Raw genomic sequence first — 21,725 nt, forward strand, 5'->3', positions numbered from 1 at the left:
AACCATAAAGCTCTGCGGGCCAGTACGGCAAAACCGGAAATCTTTGCTCCCAGTTTAATAACCTGTAGGGAAGCATCCATAATAAAGGAATTGGCCAACTTAAGGGCCTTGATCCTATCCTGAATCTCTTCGAGGGGAGTGCCTGTCCAAATAGAATCGGACAACGCATCAAACCAGTATGCTGTTGCACTAGCGACGGTAGCAATACACACCGCAGGTTGCCATTGTAAACCCAGGTGTACATACATTTTCTTGAGTAACCCCTCTAATTTCTTGTCCATAGGATCCTTAAAGGAACAACTATCTTCTATGGGAATAGTGGTCCTCTTAGCTAGCGTGGAAATTGCCCCTTTTACCTTGGGTACCATCTGCCAAGACTCCGTAACAGAGTCTGCTATAGGAAACATCTTCTTAAATATAGGGGATGGAGAAAAAGGGATACCTGGTCCCTCCCATTCCTTAGCAATAATCTCTGTAGCTCGATCTGGAACAAGACAAACCTCCACCATGGAAGGTATATCAAAAACATAATTTATGTAAGAACTTACCTGATAAATTCATTTCTTTCATATTAACAAGAGTCCATGAGCTAGTGACGTATGGGATATACATTCCTACCAGGAGGGGCAAAGTTTCCCAAACCTTAAAATGCCTATAAATACACCCCTCACCACACCCACAAATCAGTTTAACGAATAGCCAAGAAGTGGGGTGATAAGAAAAAAAGTGCGAAGCATATAAAATAAGGAATTGGAATAATTGTGCTTTATACAAAAAAATCATAACCACCACAAAAAAGGGTGGGCCTCATGGACTCTTGTTAATATGAAAGAAATGAATTTATCAGGTAAGTTCTTACATAAATTATGTTTTCTTTCATGTAATTAACAAGAGTCCATGAGCTAGTGACGTATGGGATAATGACTACCCAAGATGTGGATCTTTCCACACAAGAGTCACTAGAGAGGGAGGGATAAAACAAAGACAGCCAATTCCTGCTGAAAATAATCCACACCCAAAATAAAGTTTAACAAAAAACAGAAGCAGAAGATTCAAACTGAAACCGCTGCCTGAAGAACTTTTCTACCAAAAACTGCTTCAGAAGAAGAAAATACATCAAAATGGTAGAATTTAGTAAAAGTATGCAAAGAGGACCAAGTTGCTGCTTTGCAGATCTGGTCAACCGAAGCTTCATTCCTAAACGCCCAGGAAGTAGATACTGACCTAGTAGAATGAGCTGTAATTCTTTGAGGCGGAATTTTACCCGACTCAACATAGGCAAGATGAATTAAAGATTTCAACCAAGATGCCAAAGAAATGGCAGAAGCTTTCTGGCCTTTCCTAGAACCGGAAAAGATAACAAATAGACTAGAAGTCTTACGGAAAGATTTCGTAGCTTCAACATAATATTTCAAAGCTCTAACAACATCCAAAGAATGCAATGATTTCTCCTTAGAATTCTTAGGATTAGGACATAATGAAGGAACCACAATTTCTCTACTAATGTTGTTGGAATTCACAACTTTAGGTAAAAATTCAAAAGAAGTTCGCAACACCGCCTTATCCTGATGAAAAATCAGAAAAGGAGACTCACAAGAAAGAGCAGATAATTCAGAAACTCTTCTAGCAGAAGAGATGGCCAAAAGGAACAAAACTTTCCAAGAAAGTAATTTAATGTCCAATGAATGCATAGGTTCAAACGGAGGAGCTTGAAGAGCTCCCAGAACCAAATTCAAACTCCAAGGAGGAGAAATTGACTTAATGACAGGTTTTATACGAACCAAAGCTTGTACAAAACAATGAATATCAGGAAGAATAGCAATCTTTCTGTGAAAAAGAACAGAAAGAGCGGAGATTTGTCCTTTCAAAGAACTTGCGGACAAACCCTTATCTAAACCATCCTGAAGAAACTGTAAAATTCTCGGTATTCTAAAAGAATGCCAAGAAAAATGATGAGAAAGACACCAAGAAATATAAGTCTTCCAGACTCTATAATATATCTCTCGAGATACAGATTTACGAGCCTGTAACATAGTATTAATCACGGAGTCAGAGAAACCTCTATGACCAAGAATCAAGCGTTCAATCTCCATACCTTTAAATTTAAGGATTTCAGATCCGGATGGAAAAAAGGACCTTGTGACAGAAGGTCTGGTCTTAACGGAAGAGTCCATGGCTGGCAAGATGCCATCCGGACAAGATCCGCATACCAAAACCTGTGAGGCCATGCCGGAGCTATTAGCAGAACAAACGAGCATTCCCTCAGAATCTTGGAGATTAATCTTGGAAGAAGAACTAGAGGCGGAAAGATATAGGCAGGATGATACTTCCAAGGAAGTGATAATGCATCCACTGCCTCCGCCTGAGGATCCCGGGATCTGGACAGATACCTGGGAAGTTTCTTGTTTAGATGAGAGGCCATCAGATCTATCTCTGGGAGCCCCCACAATTGAACAATCTGAAGAAATACCTCTGGGTGAAGAGACCATTCGCCCGGATGCAACGTTTGGCGACTGAGATAATCCGCTTCCCAATTGTCTACACCTGGGATATGAACCGCAGAGATTAGACAGGAGCTGGATTCCGCCCAAACCAAAATTCGAGATACTTCTTTCATAGCCAGAGGACTGTGAGTCCCTCCTTGATGATTGATGTATGCCACAGTTGTGACATTGTCTGTCTGAAAACAAATGAACGATTCTCTCTTCAGAAGAGGCCAAAACTGAAGAGCTCTGAAAACTGCACGGAGTTCCAAGATATTGATCGGTAATCTCACCTCCTGAGATTCCCAAACTCCTTGTGCCGTCAGAGATCCCCACACAGCTCCCCAACCTGTGAGACTTGCATCTGTTGAAATTACAGTCCAGGTCGGAAGAACAAAAGAAGCCCCCTGAATTAAACGATGGTGATCTGTCCACCACGTTAGAGAGTGCCGAACAATCGGTTTTAAAGATATTAATTGATATATCTTCGTGTAATCCCTGCACCATTGGTTCAGCATACAGAGCTGAAGAGGTCGCATGTGAGAACGAGCAAAGGGGATCGCGTCCGATGCAGCAGTCATAAGACCTAGAATTTCCATGCATAAGGCTACCGAAGGGAATGATTGAGACTGAAGGTTTCGACAGGCTGTAATCAATTTTAGACGTCTCTTGTCTGTTAAAGACAAAGTCATGGACACTGAATCTATCTGGAAACCCAGAAAGGTTACCCTTGTTTGAGGAATCAAAGAACTTTTTGGTAAATTGATCCTCCAACCATGATCTTGAAGAAACAACACAAGTCGATTCGTATGAGACTCTGCTAAATGTAAAGACGGAGCAAGTACCAAGATATCGTCCAAATAAGGAAATACCACAATACCCTGTTCTCTGATTACAGACAGAAGGGCACCGAGAACCTTTGTAAAAATTCTTGGAGCTGTAGCAAGGCCAAACGGTAGAGCCACAAATTGGTAATGCTTGTCTAGAAAAGAGAATCTCAGGAACTGATAATGATCTGGATGAATCGGAATATGCAGATATGCATCCTGTAAATCTATTGTGGACATATAATTCCCTTGCTGAACAAAAGGCAATATAGTCCTTACAGTTACCATCTTGAACGTTGGTATCCTTACATAACGATTCAATAATTTTAGATCCAGAACTGGTCTGAAGGAATTCTCCTTCTTTGGTACAATGAAGAGATTTGAATAAAACCCCATCCCCTGTTCCGGAACTGGAACTGGCATAATTACTCCAGCCAACTCTAGATCTGAAAAACAATTCAGAAATGCTTGAGCTTTCACTGGATTTACTGGGACATGGGAAAGAAAAAATCTCTTTGCAGGAGGTCTCATCTTGAAACCAATTATGTACCCTTCTGAAACAATGTTCTGAATCCAAAGATTGTGAACAGAATTGATCCAAATTTCTTTGAAAAAACGTAACCTGCCCCCTACCAGCTGAACTGGAATGAGGGCCGTACCTTCATGTGAACTTAGAAGCAGGCTTTGCCTTTCTAGCAGGCTTGGATTTATTCCAGACTGGAGATGGTTTCCAAACTGAAACTGCTCCTGAGGACGAAGGATCAGGCTTTTGTTCTTTGTTGAAACGAAAGGAACGAAAACGATTGTTAGCCCTGTTTTTACCTTTAGACTTTTTATCCTGTGGTAAAAAAGTTCCTTTCCCACCAGTAACAGTTGAAATAATAGAATCTAACTGAGAACCAAATAATTTGTTTCCCTGGAAAGAAATGGAAAGTAGAGTTGATTTAGAAGCCATATCAGCATTCCAAGTCTTAAGCCATAAAGCTCTTCTGGCTAAGATAGCCAGAGACATAAATCTAACATCAACTCTAATAATATCAAAAATGGCATCACAGATGAAATTATTAGCATGCTGGAGAAGAATAATAATATCATGAGAATCACGATTTGTTACTTGTTGCGCTAGAGTTTCCAACCAAAAAGTTGAAGCTGCAGCAACATCAGCCAATGATATAGCAGGTCTAAGAAGATTACCTGAACATAGATAAGCTTTTCTTAGAAAAGATTCAATTTTTCTATCTAAAGGATCCTTAAACGAGGTACCATCTGACGTAGGAATGGTAGTACGTTTAGCAAGGGTAGAAATAGCCCCATCAACTTTAGGGATTTTGTCCCAAAATTCTAACCTGTCAGGCGGAACAGGATATAATTGCTTAAAACGTTTAGAAGGAGTAAATGAATTACCCAATTTATCCCATTCCTTAGCAATTACTGCAGAAATAGCATTAGGAACAGGAAAGACTTCTGGAATAACCGCAGGAGCTTTAAAAACCTTATCCAAACGTATAGAATTAGTATCAAGAGGACTAGAATCCTCTATTTCTAAAGCAATTAGTACTTCTTTAAGTAAAGAGCGAATAAATTCCATCTTAAATAAATATGAAGATTTATCAGCATCAATCTCTGAGACAGAATCCTCTGAACCAGAAGAGTCCAAAGAATCAGAATGATGGTGTTCATTTAAAAATTCATCTGTAGAGAGAGAAGATTTAAAAGTCTTTTTACGTTTACTAGAAGGAGAAATAACAGACAAAGCCTTCTTTATGGATTCAGAAACAAAATCTCTTATGTTATCAGGAACATTCTGCACCTTAGATGTTGAGGGAACTGCAACAGGCAATGGTACATCACTAAAGGAAATATTATCTGCTTTAACAAGTTTGTCATGACAATTATTACAAACAACAGCTGGAGGAATAGCTACCAAAAGTTTACAGCAGATACACTTAGCTTTGGTAGATCCAGCAGGCAGTGGTTTTCCTGTAGTATCTTCTGGCTCAGATGCAACGTGAGACATCTTGCAATATGTAAGAGAAAAAACAACATATAAAGCAAAATAGATCAAATTCCTTATAAGACAGTTTCAGGAATGGGAAAAAAATGCCAAACATCAAGCTTCTAGCAACCAGAAGCAAATGAAAAATGAGACTGAAATAATGTGGAGACAAAAGCGACGCCCATATTTTTTGGCGCCAAATAAGACGCCCACATTATTTGGCGCCTAAATGCTTTTGGCGCCAAAAATGACGCCACATCCGGAACGCCGACATTTTTGGCGCAAAACAACGTCAAAAATGACGCAACTTCCGGCGACACGTATGACGCCGGAAACGGAAAAGAATTTTTGCGCCAAAAAAGTCCGCGCCAAGAATGACGCAATAAAATGAAGCATTTTCAGCCCCCGCGAGCCTAACAGCCCACAGGGAAAAAGTCAAATTTTTGAGGTAAGAAAAAATATGATAATTTAAAGCATAATCCCAAATATGAAACTGACTGTCTGGAAATAAGGAAAGTTGAACATTCTGAGTCAAGGCAAATAAATGTTTGAATACATATATTTAGAACTTTATAAATAAAGTGCCCAACCATAGCTTAGAGTGTCACAGAAAATAAGACTTACTTACCCCAGGACACTCATCTACATGTTTGTAGAAAGCCAAACCAGTACTGAAACGAGAATCAGTAGAGGAAATGGTAAATATAAGAGTATATCGTCGATCTGAAAAGGGAGGTAAGAGATGAATCTCTACGACCGATAACAGAGAACCTTATGAAATAGACCCCGTAGAAGGAGATCACTGCATTCAATAGGCAATACTCTCCTCACATCCCTCTGACATTCACTGCACGCTGAGAGGAAAACCGGGCTCCAACTTGCTGCGGAGCGCATATCAACGTAGAATCTAGCACAAACTTACTTCACCACCTCCCTTGGAGGCAAAGTTTGTAAAACTGATTTGTGGGTGTGGTGAGGGGTGTATTTATAGGCATTTTAAGGTTTGGGAAACTTTGCCCCTCCTGGTAGGAATGTATATCCCATACGTCACTAGCTCATGGACTCTTGTTAATTACATGAAAGAAATACTTGTTTAGTTTACTAGACTTCTTAGGATTGACTACGACAGTAGTGTCTGAGTCGTCCAGGGTAGCTAAAACCTCCTTAAGTAACAAACGGAGGTGCTCGAGCTTAAACCTGAAAGATACAACTTCAGTATCAGCAGAAGGTATTACACTATCTGAGTCTGAGATTTCACCCTCAGATGCTACCGAAGTATCTTCCTCCTCAGATTTCTGGGAGGGGACATTCGGAATAGCCACGACAGTAAGCAACCTTACTCACTGATTGTTTACATTTCCTCTTGCGCTTTCCCTGCAGCATGGGAAAAGCAGAAAACGCATCAGATACCGCTGAGGACATGAGGGAAGCAATGTCTTGCAAAGTAACTCCAGGTGGAGTAATAGAGGAAGCGCAGGGCACTGGCTGTGTGGACGATAAATTTTGGGACGCTTGATAAGAAAGCTGCAGCATATCTTGAACATTGTCCGAAGACTCCTGAACAGCAGCCACCTTAGACAATGTTGGCTCAGGAAAAAGTCTATCCCTGAAATGTAGAGTTCTCTCAATACATGGAGGAATAGAAAGGGATTGGTAGTTCCACATTAGCATCAAAACATAAAGAACGTGTAACATCTTGCAGGGCCACTTGGTCCATCTTTATTCACCAATAAACAGAATAAATAGATAAACAAACTGATATTTTATTTAGAAAAATACCCCCCAAAAAAAAAAAAAAAAGTTACTGTTCCTTTAAAATTTTAAAACGAAACTGCTTAATTTTTCTGCAATAAAGATATAAAGTATCACAAAAACCACTCCGGACATCCTCTACACCTCAGCTTAGCTTAGGTGCTTACCTGCATGACTGAAAACGGAGTGAATATTCTGCTTGCAAAACCGGACTCAACTTCTATTTTTCTGTAAAATGTAGACCGGTAACCGCAACTCTACTAATGCCTGTGACAAAGCTATTTCTCCGCTCCGGAACACAGGAAGTGTAAGGGGAAAAAGGCGTACAACAGAAAATGCCGCCTCAGCTAACCCCGCCCATCGCGGGCGTTACAACATTAACCTCCCTTTCGGCTAAATGTATTACCAAAGCCGCAGGGAGTAAAGTAACAATAAAAACACCACCTACTGAGCCATAAATCTCCTTGTCCCCAGTGCCTGATATTGCTGCCTATAATAAAGTGACCCCCCTAGCAATAGGCGAATGTTTCTTGTCCCACAATCATATTTTAAAGTCCAATCCTTTTATTTTCTGCAATGTATCCCAGAAAAAAATAAAAGTTAGCACTTACCTTTAGACTTCTGCCAGGCAGCACAGCAGCTCACTAGGTTTGAGAGGCCAGTTTCCTCACATGGACCTGTGGATAAAAACAAAGACTGAGTAATCTTACTCAGGCTTGCACAATTAGGGCAGCATTAAATACATGGGAGGTGCAGTGAGGATTGTACTCCACAAGTTCCCATTGCTTGAAAGTCACCACTGCTCTACTGAAGATACTGATATGGACTTTGGCTACATCCTAGGACAAAGCAGAACAATCTTGCACTGCTGAAAAATAATCAAAATCTTGCTTGAAGAATCTTCTTTCTAATGCCTAAACTTTACCACTTCCTTGATCTAACGTAGGCAAAGAGAATGACTGAGATTGGAGGGAAGGGAGGTGATATTTAACAGCTTTGCTGTGGTGCTCTTTGCCGCCTCCTGCTGGGCAGGAGTGATATTCCCAATAGTAATTAGATGATCGGTGGACTCACCGTGTGATTAGAAAGAAAAATATTTAGGAGCCAGACAGTGGTATTTTTATATGAATATATGGAGAATAACCCAAAAAGTTAGCAGCCGAGGTAAAATTACTTCCATTTAATAACCTATACAGTTATGCTCAAACCCAAACACATTTTCACATTACTCGCCAAATACAATCCTAATGACTTCATCGCTTTGACCATTATTTTCTCTGACTGCTTCCTACAACTACACTGAAATAATTATACTAAAACTATCTCAATTAGTTCAGATTGTATTTCACATTTCATACCTTTGAGAGCTCTTTGAAAACCAAGCTAATAAGAGATGATTACCATCTACACCAGCCCCATCCACCACCAAAATAACCTTTCTGGAGGCTCTTACCTCTCACTATGCAACTATGACTCATCATCCAAGCAATATCCATACTCTATGCCTAAATCACCACTAAAAACTTGACTGTACAATTCTGGTAAAGGGTTAATGGTCTTCTGTATCGATATGTATGGTTGTGTGTAAACCTTATTTTTTGCTATGTATTTTGTATCCCTACTAATGTATTGAATGCTTTAGAGTATGGTGGTGCTTTACATTATAACTGAGAAATATAACAGCAATTAAAAAGGGACACTAAAGTCACAATTAAACTTTCATGATTTAATTATAACATGCCGTTTTAAGAGACTTTGCAAATTACTTCTAAGCACACTTTTTGATGCATCAGCTACTACTGAGCATGTCCATTGGATTTATTTATTAAATGTTTCTCACCGGTTTCCTGGGATCCTCAACTTCACGAATACTGAGATTTTCTAGAGGAATGATACCTCGAGGCTCTTTGTCCTGTGGGAAAATAAATAAGTATCCAGTAATGAAAAATTGTTACATATATTTCAAAACGGGGAAGAAAAAAAAAATTACATACATACATATTCCCAATAATGAAAGCATTTAGTATTAACAACAACTTACTGTGGTATATTCAAAATAATACAAACAGTTGTCTGTCAAAATGAACCAACGTCGTTTCCAAGTTTTTACTCGTCCACCTATAAAATAGTTTCAAACACAGAAAGAAGAAGAATTAAGACCCGAAAACATGAAATTCTTTAAATTAATGTTTCTAAACATAGATTACATTAATTATTTCACTCCAAAACAAAAAATCATAAATTTGCGAAAATATGAATATTTTGATATTTAGGATGGATGTTGTCAATTATGTTAAAAATAAATTAGAGGATGAGTTTTTGTTTATGTTATATGATACAAAGTAATACACTGTTGCAATGATTCACTAGGCATTTTGTTGGGTTATTAAAAATGACTACCACACCACATATCACTGAAAATTAGGAAAAATATTCCATAGTGCATCATGGCAAGGAAGCCAGAAGGAAAAGAAAAAAAAACCAAGACAAAAAAAACAAGACAAAAAAAAAGTATAAAATTACTACACCACTGTGATTGGTACGCATAGGCTGATCTTCTACAAGTGCAACTATGATGAGGGTTGAGTAAACACTGAACTACCTACCTCCTGGAAAATTATTGAAAGCAGTTGGAAGAGCAATGTCATCAGCGGCGTAACACAGAAAACAGGTAAAGCAGAAAAAGGCAAAAGCATCAAAAGTGAATTCAAGGTAAAGAAAGAAAAGAGATATAGGGACAGGGAAGGGTGGGCAGGAGGAGGGTACAGAGAAAGAAAAGGAAAAATAAGTTACATCACTTAAGGTGGAAAACAGGTTCATTCACATCCTCTAGGTGCTGTTTACATTAGGGTCTTAATTAGAAGAAAATGCAGAAATAGAATAAAGATAAGCAAATTGTATTACTAAGTAGGCATATGAATAGGTAACAAAATAAATCATTTCTAAAGGTCATTTGTCTATTTAAAATGAACATAAGTGTAAAAACAAAAACTATCTTTAAAGCATTTTATCTTAAAAAAAAAAAAATCTATTTTCTACTGTGTTGAAGGCCAGAAAAGGGATTGAAGACAGTTTAAAGGACCGTCTACACTGTATTAATCCTTAAATCTTACCTTAGGGTGGGGTAACGAACAGCCATCTGCACCACTTTCCCCATATTGCAGAAGGAATGGTAATCTAGTACTTTTGAAAATATTTGGCCATTTTGAAATGGCTGCCAAACCCCACCACTGCTTACATATACAACGGTGCAAGGAATAAGTCATACAATCAGAATCGAAAGGGAACCAATTAACCAGACATTCTGTGCAGCTTGCCTTATTAACAACCAGAGCATAGATGAGTTCGGACTCAATGAGAATTAGAATTACCTTGATTAGCAGATACATTCTGGATTTGGAACTGCAAGAAGAAAGCTTACAGATGATAGATTCCACAGCCCCACACAGACGATCAACCGGAAGTTGCCCTCAGCATAAAATATCCTGTCTATGAAACCCACCGAACTTCCGTTTCTGAGCTCTCTGAACACACTGTGCCTGTGAAACTGGCCTAACATGTCACTCATTGCTACATGTACAAGTCTAACTGGCATAGAGAAAGGCAGTATAGGTAGCAAGAAGGAAGAGGAGTTTAGCAGCCATTTTGAAACGTTTTAGCAATTACTGGATTACTGTTCCTGCTGAAATATGGGTAAAGGGGTGTAGAAAGCGGTTCATTACTCAGCCTAAGGTAAGGCTCAAGAATTAATACTGTGTAGACCATCCCTTTAAAGTGAGGCAACAAGGTACAATACATTAGCACTCCTGAGAAAGACAGGCAGGTGAGACACATACTTACATATCCAACAATCAACATAGTAAACACAGGTAAACAGATTTGGTTTAAAAATAAAAATGTTCTAATAAAAGTATTTTATTTTTACAACGTTATGTCCATTTAAAAAAAACACAACAAAAAAACAACTACACACTAAAAGTATGTGTAAGCACAGCCTCATTTAAAATACTACAAAAACTATTTATACTTACCTGATAAATTATTTCTTTCATGGTGGAGAGTCCATGATCCATTACTCAAGGGAATTACATTTCTACCACTAGGAGGAGGCAAAGTCTCCCAAACCCCAAGAGCCCTATAAATCCCCTCCTACGTACCTTAGTCTAACGTATAGCCAAGTAGGGAGGTTAAAATTCTGGCAACCTTAACCTTATGCCAGGAAAAGCCACGCACTACACACCAGTACAAGTAAGTCCTCCACACTTTATGATAGATACGAGTAACTGGCTTACGAGCTTGAATCAGAGAGTCGATAACACTCTCAGAAAACCCTCTCTTGGCTAACACTAAACGTTCAATCTCAACGCAGTCAGCCTCAGAGAATCTAGATGTTGATGTACGAAGAGACCCTGTATCAGCAGATCTCTGCGACAAGGTAACCTCCATTCGAGAGATGAGGATATCCCCACCAGATCCACAAGCCACGTCCTTCGCGGCAACGATGGAGCAATCAGAATCACTGATGCTCCTTCCTGCTTGATGCTGGCCACCATAAGAGGGAGAAGCGGTAATGGAGGAAAAAGATATTTGAGTCTGAACCTCCATGGCACTGCCAGGGCATCTATCAGTTCCGCATGAGGATCCCTCGACCCATACCTGGGTAGCTTTGTATTGAGGCGGGATGCCATGAGATCAATCTCTGGCGTCCCCCACTCGCTGCATATCTCTGCAAACACCTCGGGTGGAGAGACCATTCCCCTGGGTGAAAAGATTGCCTGCTGAGAAAGTCCACTTCCCAGTTGTCCACACCCAGAATGTGGATCGCTGACACGGTATAGCTGCAAGTTTCTGCCCACTCTAGTATCAGAGATACTTCTCTCATCGCCAAGGAACTTTTCATTCCCCCCTGATGGTTGATGTAGGCAACAAAGGTTATATTGCCCGATTGGAATCTGATAAACTGGGATGATCCCAGAAGGGGCCAAGCCTTCAAGGCATTGAAGATTGCCCGGAGTTCCAATATATTGATGGGTAGGACTCCTCCTGAGTCCACATCCCTTGTACCTTCTTGGCATCCCAAATGGCTCCTCAGCCGGAAAGGCTTGTGTCCGTAAACACAATCTACAGGACGGTCTCAAGAAGCGCGTGTCTTGGGACAGATGATCTGGACAGAGCCACCAAGACAGCGAGTCTCGACAGGTTGTCCAGCACAATCGGTTGAGTCAGATTTGAATGGTCGCCGTTCCATTGTCTCAGCATGCATAGTTGTAAGGGTCCGAGATGGAATCTGGCAAAAGGAATGATGTCCATACAGGACACCATGAGTCCAATCACCTCCATACACTGGGCTACTGAGGGTCTCAAGGAGGCCTGGAGGACAAGACATGCAGTAGTTGGCTTGCAACGTCTCTGGTCTGTTAGAAATATCCTCATGGATATGGAGTCTATTATAGTAGCCAGGAATTCCACCCTGGTACTTGGGATAAGAGAACTCTTTTCCAAGTTTATCTTCCATCCATGTGATCGAAGAAGACTGAGAAGTGACTCAGAAAATTCATCCGCAAGATGAAAGGATGGTGCTTGCACCAGAATATTGTCCAAGTATGGGGCTACTGCAATACCTTGAGTTCTGGAAACGGCTAGAAGAGCCTCCAGAACCTTCGTAAAGATTCTTGTAGCAGTAGCTAAGCCAAACGGAAGGGCCATAACCTGGAAGTGCTGGTCCAGAAATGCAAACCTCAGGAACTGAAAAAGTGTTAACTGTGGATTGGAACATGAAGATAAGCGTCCTTCAGATCTATAGTGGTCATAAACTGGCCTTCTTGAATTAAAGGAAGGATGGACCTTATCGTCTCCATCTTGAGGGCAGGGACACTGAGAAATTTCTTAAAAGCACTTTAGGTCCAGAATTGGGCTGGGACCACAAAAAGGTTTGAATAAAACCCCAAACCTTTTTCTTCGATAGGCACCGGGACAACAACTCCTGAGGAGGACAGATCCGAACGCACCTTAGAAAGGCATTCCTCTTTTATGGTCTGGTAGACAGATTCGAGAGATGGAATCTGCCCCTTGGCGGATGAGATTTGAAGCCTATCTTGTATCCCTGAGATTCCACCTCCAGGATCCACAGACAGTCTGCCCCCTACACGATCCGATCCCGGATCAGGGGCCGCCCTTTCATGCCGACTTTTCGGCGGGCTTCTTATTCTGATTGGATATATTCCAGGACTGAGCTGGCTTCCAAATACTCTTGGGTTGCTCGGGCTTGGAGGATTGTTGTCGATGGGATTTGACAGAACAAAAATTAGAAGACTGTCATCCCTTAGAATTGTTCTTCTTATCTTGCGGTAGGAAGGCACCCTTGCCTCTGGTAACCATAGAAATAATGGAGTCCAGGCCTGGACCAAATAAAATCTTTACCTGGAAGGGAAGAGAAAGGAGTCTGGACTTAGAAGTCATATCCCCAGACCAAGACTTCAACCAGAGCACCCAGCGGGCTAGAACCACAAAGCCAGAGGCCATAGCATTTAGGTGAATAATTTGCATGTTTGCATCAAAGATAAAAGAATTAGCAATTCTCAGAGCTTTAATTCTGTGTTGAATATCCTTGAGGGAGACTCCACCTCAAAGAGTTCCGACAGTCGCACCAGTAGATAGACGCTCCGGCAGCCACCGGTTGAAATAAAAATCCTGTATGTTGAAACATCTTTCTCAGAAAGGTTTCCATTTTCTTATCCATTGCTCTCTGAACGAAGAACTATCTTCAAGAGGTATAGTAGTACGTTTAGCAAGTGTAGAGATAGCACCATCCACCTTAGGAATGGAGCCCCACAAATCCAGTTGAGAGTCCGGGACCAACTTTTTGAAAGTAGACGAGGGGGAAAAGGAAGAACCAATTCTTTCCCATTCGTTCTTAATAATGTTTGCCATCTTAACCGGCACAGGAAAAGTCAAAGGAACTTTCCTGTCTTCGTAAACTGTCTAATTTAGGTATCATAGGTTCTTCAGGCAGTGCGGCCTCTGGAACCTCTAACGTAGACAGGAGAGCTATGTTTAACCTTTCTCTAGCGTTTGTTAGAGCGAGGTAATGCACTGAGGGCCGCAAAGTCTGCAGGAAAAAGGACCCCTCCGGATGGAGGATTAGATGTGCTACAGGGAACTGCATGTAGAGTGGATAATGTAGCAAGGGTAGTAATCTCACAGGACGCCGAGTCCTGAGAGGCAGACGGCTCAGAGGGACTAAGAGCCTTAGTAGGCTTGTCTCCCTTCTTAGACTTTATAACGGTGTTAAGGCATGTGGAACATAATTGAGTGGGCGGGAAAACCACAGCCTCCTCACAATAAACAGAAGGTACTACTTCTGTACTAAATCATACCTAACATGTCAGAGTCCTCCATAGCTCAGGTTATACCCACAGAAGGACACAAATAAAAACGTTTTTATTATAGAAAACTGCACCTTTATACTCTCAATGGCTGGGGCACTCACCACCTCCTAGACCAAGTCAGTTAACAGAGGAAACGCTCTCCTCGGGTTCAAGTCTCAGCCGGAATGGAGGAAATGAACATAGACCACACCCGGTCACATGGAGTGCAAAACAGTACTGTTATTACAAGTACCTGTTATTACAAGAACAGCAAGTAATAGGAGTTGTGCAACACTTTCAAAAACGAAAATGAAACTTAAAAGTGAAACCTGTTTGTTCCAGCCAAAAACAGTCTATCAGTCCAGAAAAAAATAAATCACACAAAGCAGCATGTAAATAATTAATACACTGATTAATTAACCCCAACTGTTCAACAAACCCCCTTCAGAGGATATTAACCCTGGATCCTATCAAGGTATAAAGGAACCACATTGTGACCCTGTTATAGCGTTTGTGTAAAAATTGAAATGATCTTACCTCCAGGATCCATGCTGTGGAACAGAACACAGCCTCTCAAGTGTGACAATCTTATAGCAGTGCTCCTGACATGGACTTGAGTGAGAGAAAGCAGGCAGTGAAAGTCGTTGCTGATTGCTTAGGAGCGGTTAGCTGTAGTCTCGATGGTTTCGCAGAAAAACTTTCCCTGCATCTCCAGACTCTAACTTTCATCAATACTCTCACTGTGAGTTTGACATGACTACTTAAAACTCCAGTCCTATCTCGAAGGGCAGAAAACCCTTTTCAGGACTCTCTGAATCTTCTGACACTTCTCTGCCACCTTCTAACGTGACGAAAGGCAAAGAATGACTAGGGTAATGAGGAAGTGGGAGGGATATTTAAACCTTTGGCTGGGGTGTCTTTTCCTCCTCCTGGTGGCCAGGTGTTGTATTTCCCAACAGTAAGGAATGAAGCTGTGGACTCTCCCTATCTTAGGAAGGATACAAGTAATATCAGGAAGACTAGCAATCTTCCGAGAAATAAAAAGAAAGAGCAGATATCTGTTCTATCAGGTATAATTCGCAGATAATCATTTGGGATTCTAAAAGAATGTCAGAAAAATGATGATCTATAAATTGTAAGTTTTCCAAACTTTGTGATTTTCCTAGAGACAAGTTTTCTGAGAAACCTTTATGTCTCAGAACTAAACGTTCAATTTCCATGCCATGAAGTTTGAGACTAAAGATCTAGATAGAAAAACACACACACACAAAGGACCTTGAAACAAAAAGTCTGACTGCAGAGGAAGAGGTCAAGGTGGATAACTGGACATTCAAACCAGATCTGCATGCCAAATCCTGTGAGGCAATTAGGATTACAAATTACTTTTCTAGTCCTATCTTGAAAAGGAACCAGAGGAAAAAAAAACATAAGCAGGTTGAAATGACCAAGGAAATACTAGAGCATCCACTACCTTTGCTTAAGGATCCCTGGACTTAGCAAAGTACCTGGGAAGTTTGATGTTCAAACGAGAGGCCCATAGATCTATTTGTTAGGCTCCAAAGATCCACAATCTGATAAAATACATCCTACTAGAGTATAGAAAAAAAAAAGGGGGATTCTCTACAAACTTTGAGGCAATGTAGCTATTTAAAAGAAGGATCAGTCTCTACAACCAATCCTGGCAAGTAGTACAAATCTAAAAACAGGGAGAATAAGAGAGCTAAAAGCAATCGCATAAAACAATATGGTTAAGGAAATATGTATTTTACAAATAAACTAATCTATTAATAAACAGTGTATGTGAATAAAAAAATATCACAGCTTAAAATATTGGTTACAATAATAAAAATCCAAAACATGTTGATAGCATAAAAAAAATAATAATAATAATAATAATGATATCTATCTCTATCACAACTCTTTGTGTGTCCAGATTAAAAGCAATAAATGCAATGGGAATTCCCCAGCTTCCTTAGAAGTCTATGTATCAATAGGAAGGATGTACTCCACAGGGAAACAATGTCGTCTGATTTGCACGATATCAATCCAGTGTTAACACGTTGAGCTTCCAAACTTCATGTGCTTTTTCATTTACTTACTCGCAACCTGCACTGGTTTGTATAGCCCTCTCAGGTTTTTTTTTTTCAGTAACACTCTCACAGCGTCCTGCTTGGCTTGTTGCAACGTTGTGTGTCCCCGGTCACGTGATTAGACATTGTCCAATCCGAACCTCTCTCCGTGTCAGCTTACAGACGGCTTTTTTTTTTTTTTTCAAACTTGACAAAGTAGTTCACAGAGCGGATCGCGAGTAAGTGATTGAAAAACAGAATTTATGTTTACCTGATAAATTACTTTCTCCAACGGTGTGTCCGGTCCACGGCGTCATCCTTACTTGTGGGATATTCTCCTCCCCAACAGGAAATGGCAAAGAGCCCAGCAAAGCTGGTCACATGATCCCTCCTAGGCTCCGCCTTCCCCAGTCATTCGACCGACGTAAAGGAGGAATATTTGCATAGGAGAAACCATATGATACCGTGGTGACTGTAGTTAAAGAAAATAAATTATCAGACCTGATTAAAAAACCAGGGCGGGCCGTGGACCGGACACACCGTTGGAGAAAGTAATTTATCAGGTAAACATAAATTCTGTTTTCTCCAACATAGGTGTGTCCGGTCCACGGCGTCATCCTTACTTGTGGGAACCAATACCAAAGCTTTAGGACACGGATGAAGGGAGGGAGCAAATCAGGTCACCTAGATGGAAGGCACCACGGCTTGCAAAACCTTTCTCCCAAAAATAGCCTCAGAAGAAGCAAAAGTATCAAACTTGTAAAATTTAGTAAAAGTGTGCAGTGAAGACCAAGTCGCTGCCTTACATATCTGATCAACAGAAGCCTCGTTCTTGAAGGCCCATGTGGAAGCCACAGCCCTAGTGGAATGAGCTGTGATTCTGTCAGGAGGCTGCCGTCCGGCAGTCTCGTAAGCCAATCTGATGATGCTTTTAATCCAAAAAGAGAGAGAGGTAGAAGTTGCTTTTTGACCTCTCCTTTTACCAGAATAAACAACAAACAAGGAAGATGTTTGTCTAAAATCCTTTGTAGCATCTAAATAGAATTTTAGAGCGCGAACAACATCCAAATTGTGCAACAAACGTTCCTTCTTTGAAACTGGATTCGGACACAAAGAAGGCACAACTATCTCCTGATTAATGTTTTTGTTAGAAACAACTTTCGGAAGAAAACCAGGTTTAGTACGTAAGACCACCTTATCTGCATGGAACACTAGATAAGGAGGAGAACACTGCAGAGCAGATAATTCTGAAACTCTTCTAGCAGAAGAAATTGCAACCAAAAACAAAACTTTCCAAGATAATAACTTAATATCAACGGAATGTAAGGGTTCAAACGGAACCCCCTGAAGAACTGAAAGAACTAAATTGAGACTCCAAGGAGGAGTCAAAGGTTTGTAAACAGGCTTGATTCTAACCAGAGCCTGAACAAAGGCTTGAACATCTGGCACAGCTGCCAGCTTTTTGTGAAGTAGCACAGACAAGGCAGAAATCTGTCCCTTCAAGGAACTTGCAGATAATCCTTTCTCCAAACCTTCTTGAAGAAAGGATAGAATCTTAGGAATTTTTACCTTGTCCCAAGGGAATCCTTTAGATTCACACCAACAGATATATTTTTTCCATATTTTGTGGTAAATTTTTCTAGTTACAGGCTTTCTGGCCTGAACAAGAGTATCAATGACAGAATCTGAGAATCCTCGCTTTGATAAGATCAAGCGTTCAATCTCCAAGCAGTCAGTTGGAGTGAGACCAGATTCGGATGTTCGAACGGACCTTGAACAAGAAGGTCTCGTCTCAAAGGTAGCTTCCATGGTGGAGCCGATGACATATTCACCAGGTCTGCATACCAAGTCCTGCGTGGCCACGCAGGAGCTATCAAGATCACCGATGCCCTCTCCTGATTGATCCTGGCTACCAGCCTGGGGATGAGAGGAAACGGCGGGAATACATAAGCTAGTTCGAAGGTCCAAGGTGCTACTAGTGTATCTACTAGAGTCGCCTTGGGATCCCTGGATCTGGACCCGAAGCAAGGAACCTTGAAGTTCTGACGAGAGGCCATCAGATCCATGTCTGGAATGCCCCACAGTTGAGTAATTTGGGCAAAGATTTCCGGATGGAGTTCCCACTCCCCCGGATGAAATGTCTGACGACTCAGAAAATCCGCCTCCCAATTTTCCACTCCTGGGATGTGGATTGCAGACAAGTGGCAGGAGTGAGTCTCCGCCCATTGAATGATTTTGGTCACTTCTTCCATCGCCAGGGAACTCCTTGTTCCCCCCTGATGGTTGATGTACGCAACAGTTGTCATGTTGTCTGATTGAAACCGTATGAACTTGGCCTTTGCTAGCTGAGGCCAAGCCTTGAGAGCATTGAATATTGCTCTCAGTTCCAGAATATTTATCGGTAGAAGAGATTCTTCCCGAGACCAAAGACCCTGAGCTTTCAGGGGTCCCCAGACCGCGCCCCAGCCCACCAGACTGGCGTCGGTCGTGACAATGACCCACTCTGGTCTGCGGAAGCTCATCCCCTGTGACAGGTTGTCCAGGGACAGCCACCAACGGAGTGAATCTCTGGTCCTCTGATTTACTTGTATCGTCGGAGACAAGTCTGTATAGTCCCCATTCCACTGACTGAGCATGCACAGTTGTAATGGTCTTAGATGAATGCGCGCAAAAGGAACTATGTCCATTGCCGCTACCATCAAACCTATTACTTCCATGCACTGCGCTATGGAAGGAAGAGGAACAGAATGAAGCATTTGACAAGAGTTCAGAAGTTTTTTAAATATGGGGGGAGGGACGAAAGGTATACCGGGCCTTTCCCATTCTTTATTTACAATGTCCGCCACCCGCTTGGGTATAGGAAAAGCTTCGGGGGGCCCCGGGACCTCTAGGAACTTGTCCATTTTACATAGTTTCTCTGGAATGACCAAATTCTCACAATCATCCAGAGTGGATAACACCTCCTTAAGCAGAGCGCGGAGATGTTCCAACTTAAATTTAAATGTAATCACATCAGGTTCAGCTTGTTGAGAAATTTTCCCTGAATCTGAAATTTCTCCCTCAGACAAAACCTCCCTGGCCCCTTCAGACTGGTGTAGGGGCCCTTCAGAAACAATATCATCAGCGTCCTCATGCTCTTCAGTATTTTCTAAAACAGAGCAGTCGCGCTTTCGCTGATAAATGGGCATTTTGGCTAAAATGTTTTTGATAGAATTATCCATTACAGCCGTTAATTGTTGCATAGTAAGGAGTATTGGCGCGCTAGATGTACTAGGGGCCTCCTGTGTGGGCAAGACTGGTGTAGACGAAGGAGGGGATGATGCAGTACCATGCTTACTCCCCTCACTTGAGGAATCATCTTGGACATCATTTTCTCTAAATTTTGTGTCACATAAATCACATCTATTTAAATGAGAAGGAACCTTGGCTTCCCCACATTCAGAACACAGTCTATCTGGTAGTTCAGACATGTTAAACAGACATAAACTTGATAACAAAGCACAAAAAACGTTTTAAAATAAAACCGTTACTGTCACTTTAAATTTTAAACTGAACACACTTTATTACTGCAATTGCGAAAAAGTATGAAGGAATTGTTCAAAATTCACCAAAATTTCACCACAGTGTCTTAAAGCCTTAAAAGTATTGCACACCAAATTTGGAAGCTTTAACCCTTAAAATAACGGAACCGGAGCCGTTTTTATATTTAACCCCTTTACAGTCCCTGGTATCTGCTTTGCTGAGACCCAACCAAGCCCAAAGGGGAATACGATACCAAATGACGCCTTCAGAAAGTCTTTGCTATGTATCAGAGCTCCTCACACATGCATCTGCATGTCATGCTTCTCAAAAACAAGTGCGCAATACAGGCGCGAAAATGAGACTCTGCCTATGATTAGGGAAAGCCCCTAGAGAATAAGGTGTCCAATACAGTGCCTGCCGGTTATTTTACAAAATTCCCAAGATTAAAATAATTCCTCAAGGCTATGGAGTATAAAATATGTTTATATATAAATCGATTTAGCCCAGAAAATGTCTACAGTCTTAAAAAGCCCTTGTGAAGCCCTTTTTTACTCTGTAATAAAAATGGCTTACCGGATCCCATAGGGAAAATGACAGCTTCCAGCATTACATCGTCTTGTTAGAATGTGTCATACCTCAAGCAGCAAAAGTCTGCTCACTGTTCCCCCAACTGAAGTTAATTCCTCTCAACAGTCCTGTGTGGAACAGCCATCGATTTTAGTAACGGTTGCTAAAATCATTTTCCTCTTACAAACAGAAATCTTCATCTCTTTTCTGTTTCAGAGTAAATAGTACATACCAGCACTATTTTAAAATAACAAACTCTTGATTGAATAATAAAAACTACAGTTAAACACCAAAAAACTCTAAGCCATCTCCGTGGAGATGTTGCCTGTACAACGGCAAAGAGAATGACTGGGGAAGGCGGAGCCTAGGAGGGATCATGTGACCAGCTTTGCTGGGCTCTTTGCCATTTCCTGTTGGGGAGGAGAATATCCCACAAGTAAGGATGACGCCGTGGACCGGACACACCTATGTTGGAGAAAAGCACATGAAGTTTGGAAGCTGAAGGTGAGCTAATGGCGGGTATTTTGACTGGATTGAAATCGTGCAAATCAGACTACATTGTTTCTCTGTGGTGTACATCCTTGCTAATGATACATAGACTTCTAAGGAGGCTGGGGAATCCCTATTGCATTTATTGCTTTTAATATTCTGGACACAAAAATTTGTGAAATATATATATTTTTATTTTTAGGCTAGCAACATTTTTTGAATTTTTTGTATTGTAACCACTGGTGGTCTTTTGAACTGTGATATTTGTTTTTATTCACATAAACTGTTTATTAACAGATTTGTTTATTAGTAAAATAACAATTTATGTAAGAACTTACCTGATTAATTCATTTCTTTCATAGTTACAAGAGTCCATGAGCTAGTGACGTATGGGATATACATTCCTACCAAGAGGGAGCAAAGTTTCCTAAACATCAACATGCCTATAAATACACCTCCCACCTCACTCATCTCTCAGTTTAACGTTTAGCCAAGAAGTGAGGTGTTAAAAAAAAAAAAGGAGTAAAAAGCATACAAAAAAAGGAACTGGAGAAAATGTGCTTTATACAAAAAAATCATAACCACAAAAAATAAGGTGGGGCTCATGGACCCTTGCTACTATGAAATAAATGAATTTCTCAGGTAAGTTCTTA

At 40.9% G+C, this 21,725-nt stretch overlaps 1 protein-coding gene across 1 annotated transcript in view; it reads right to left on the reverse strand.

The window, feature by feature from the left end:
- Positions 1 to 21,725, reverse strand: part of CYTH2 (cytohesin 2) — a 188,912-nt gene that overhangs the window by 16,540 nt on the left and 150,647 nt on the right. The window contains exons 9-10 of the mRNA XM_053690682.1: positions 9,100 to 9,176; positions 8,899 to 8,970 (exon numbers count right to left, since the gene is read on the reverse strand). Of these exons, the coding sequence (XP_053546657.1) occupies positions 8,899 to 8,970; positions 9,100 to 9,176 (149 nt within the window). The remainder of the gene's footprint in view (positions 1 to 8,898; positions 8,971 to 9,099; positions 9,177 to 21,725) is intronic.

The sequence above is a fragment of the Bombina bombina genome, chromosome 8 (genome assembly GCF_027579735.1).
Source record: "Bombina bombina isolate aBomBom1 chromosome 8, aBomBom1.pri, whole genome shotgun sequence".
Taxonomy (NCBI): Eukaryota; Metazoa; Chordata; class Amphibia; order Anura; family Bombinatoridae; genus Bombina; species Bombina bombina.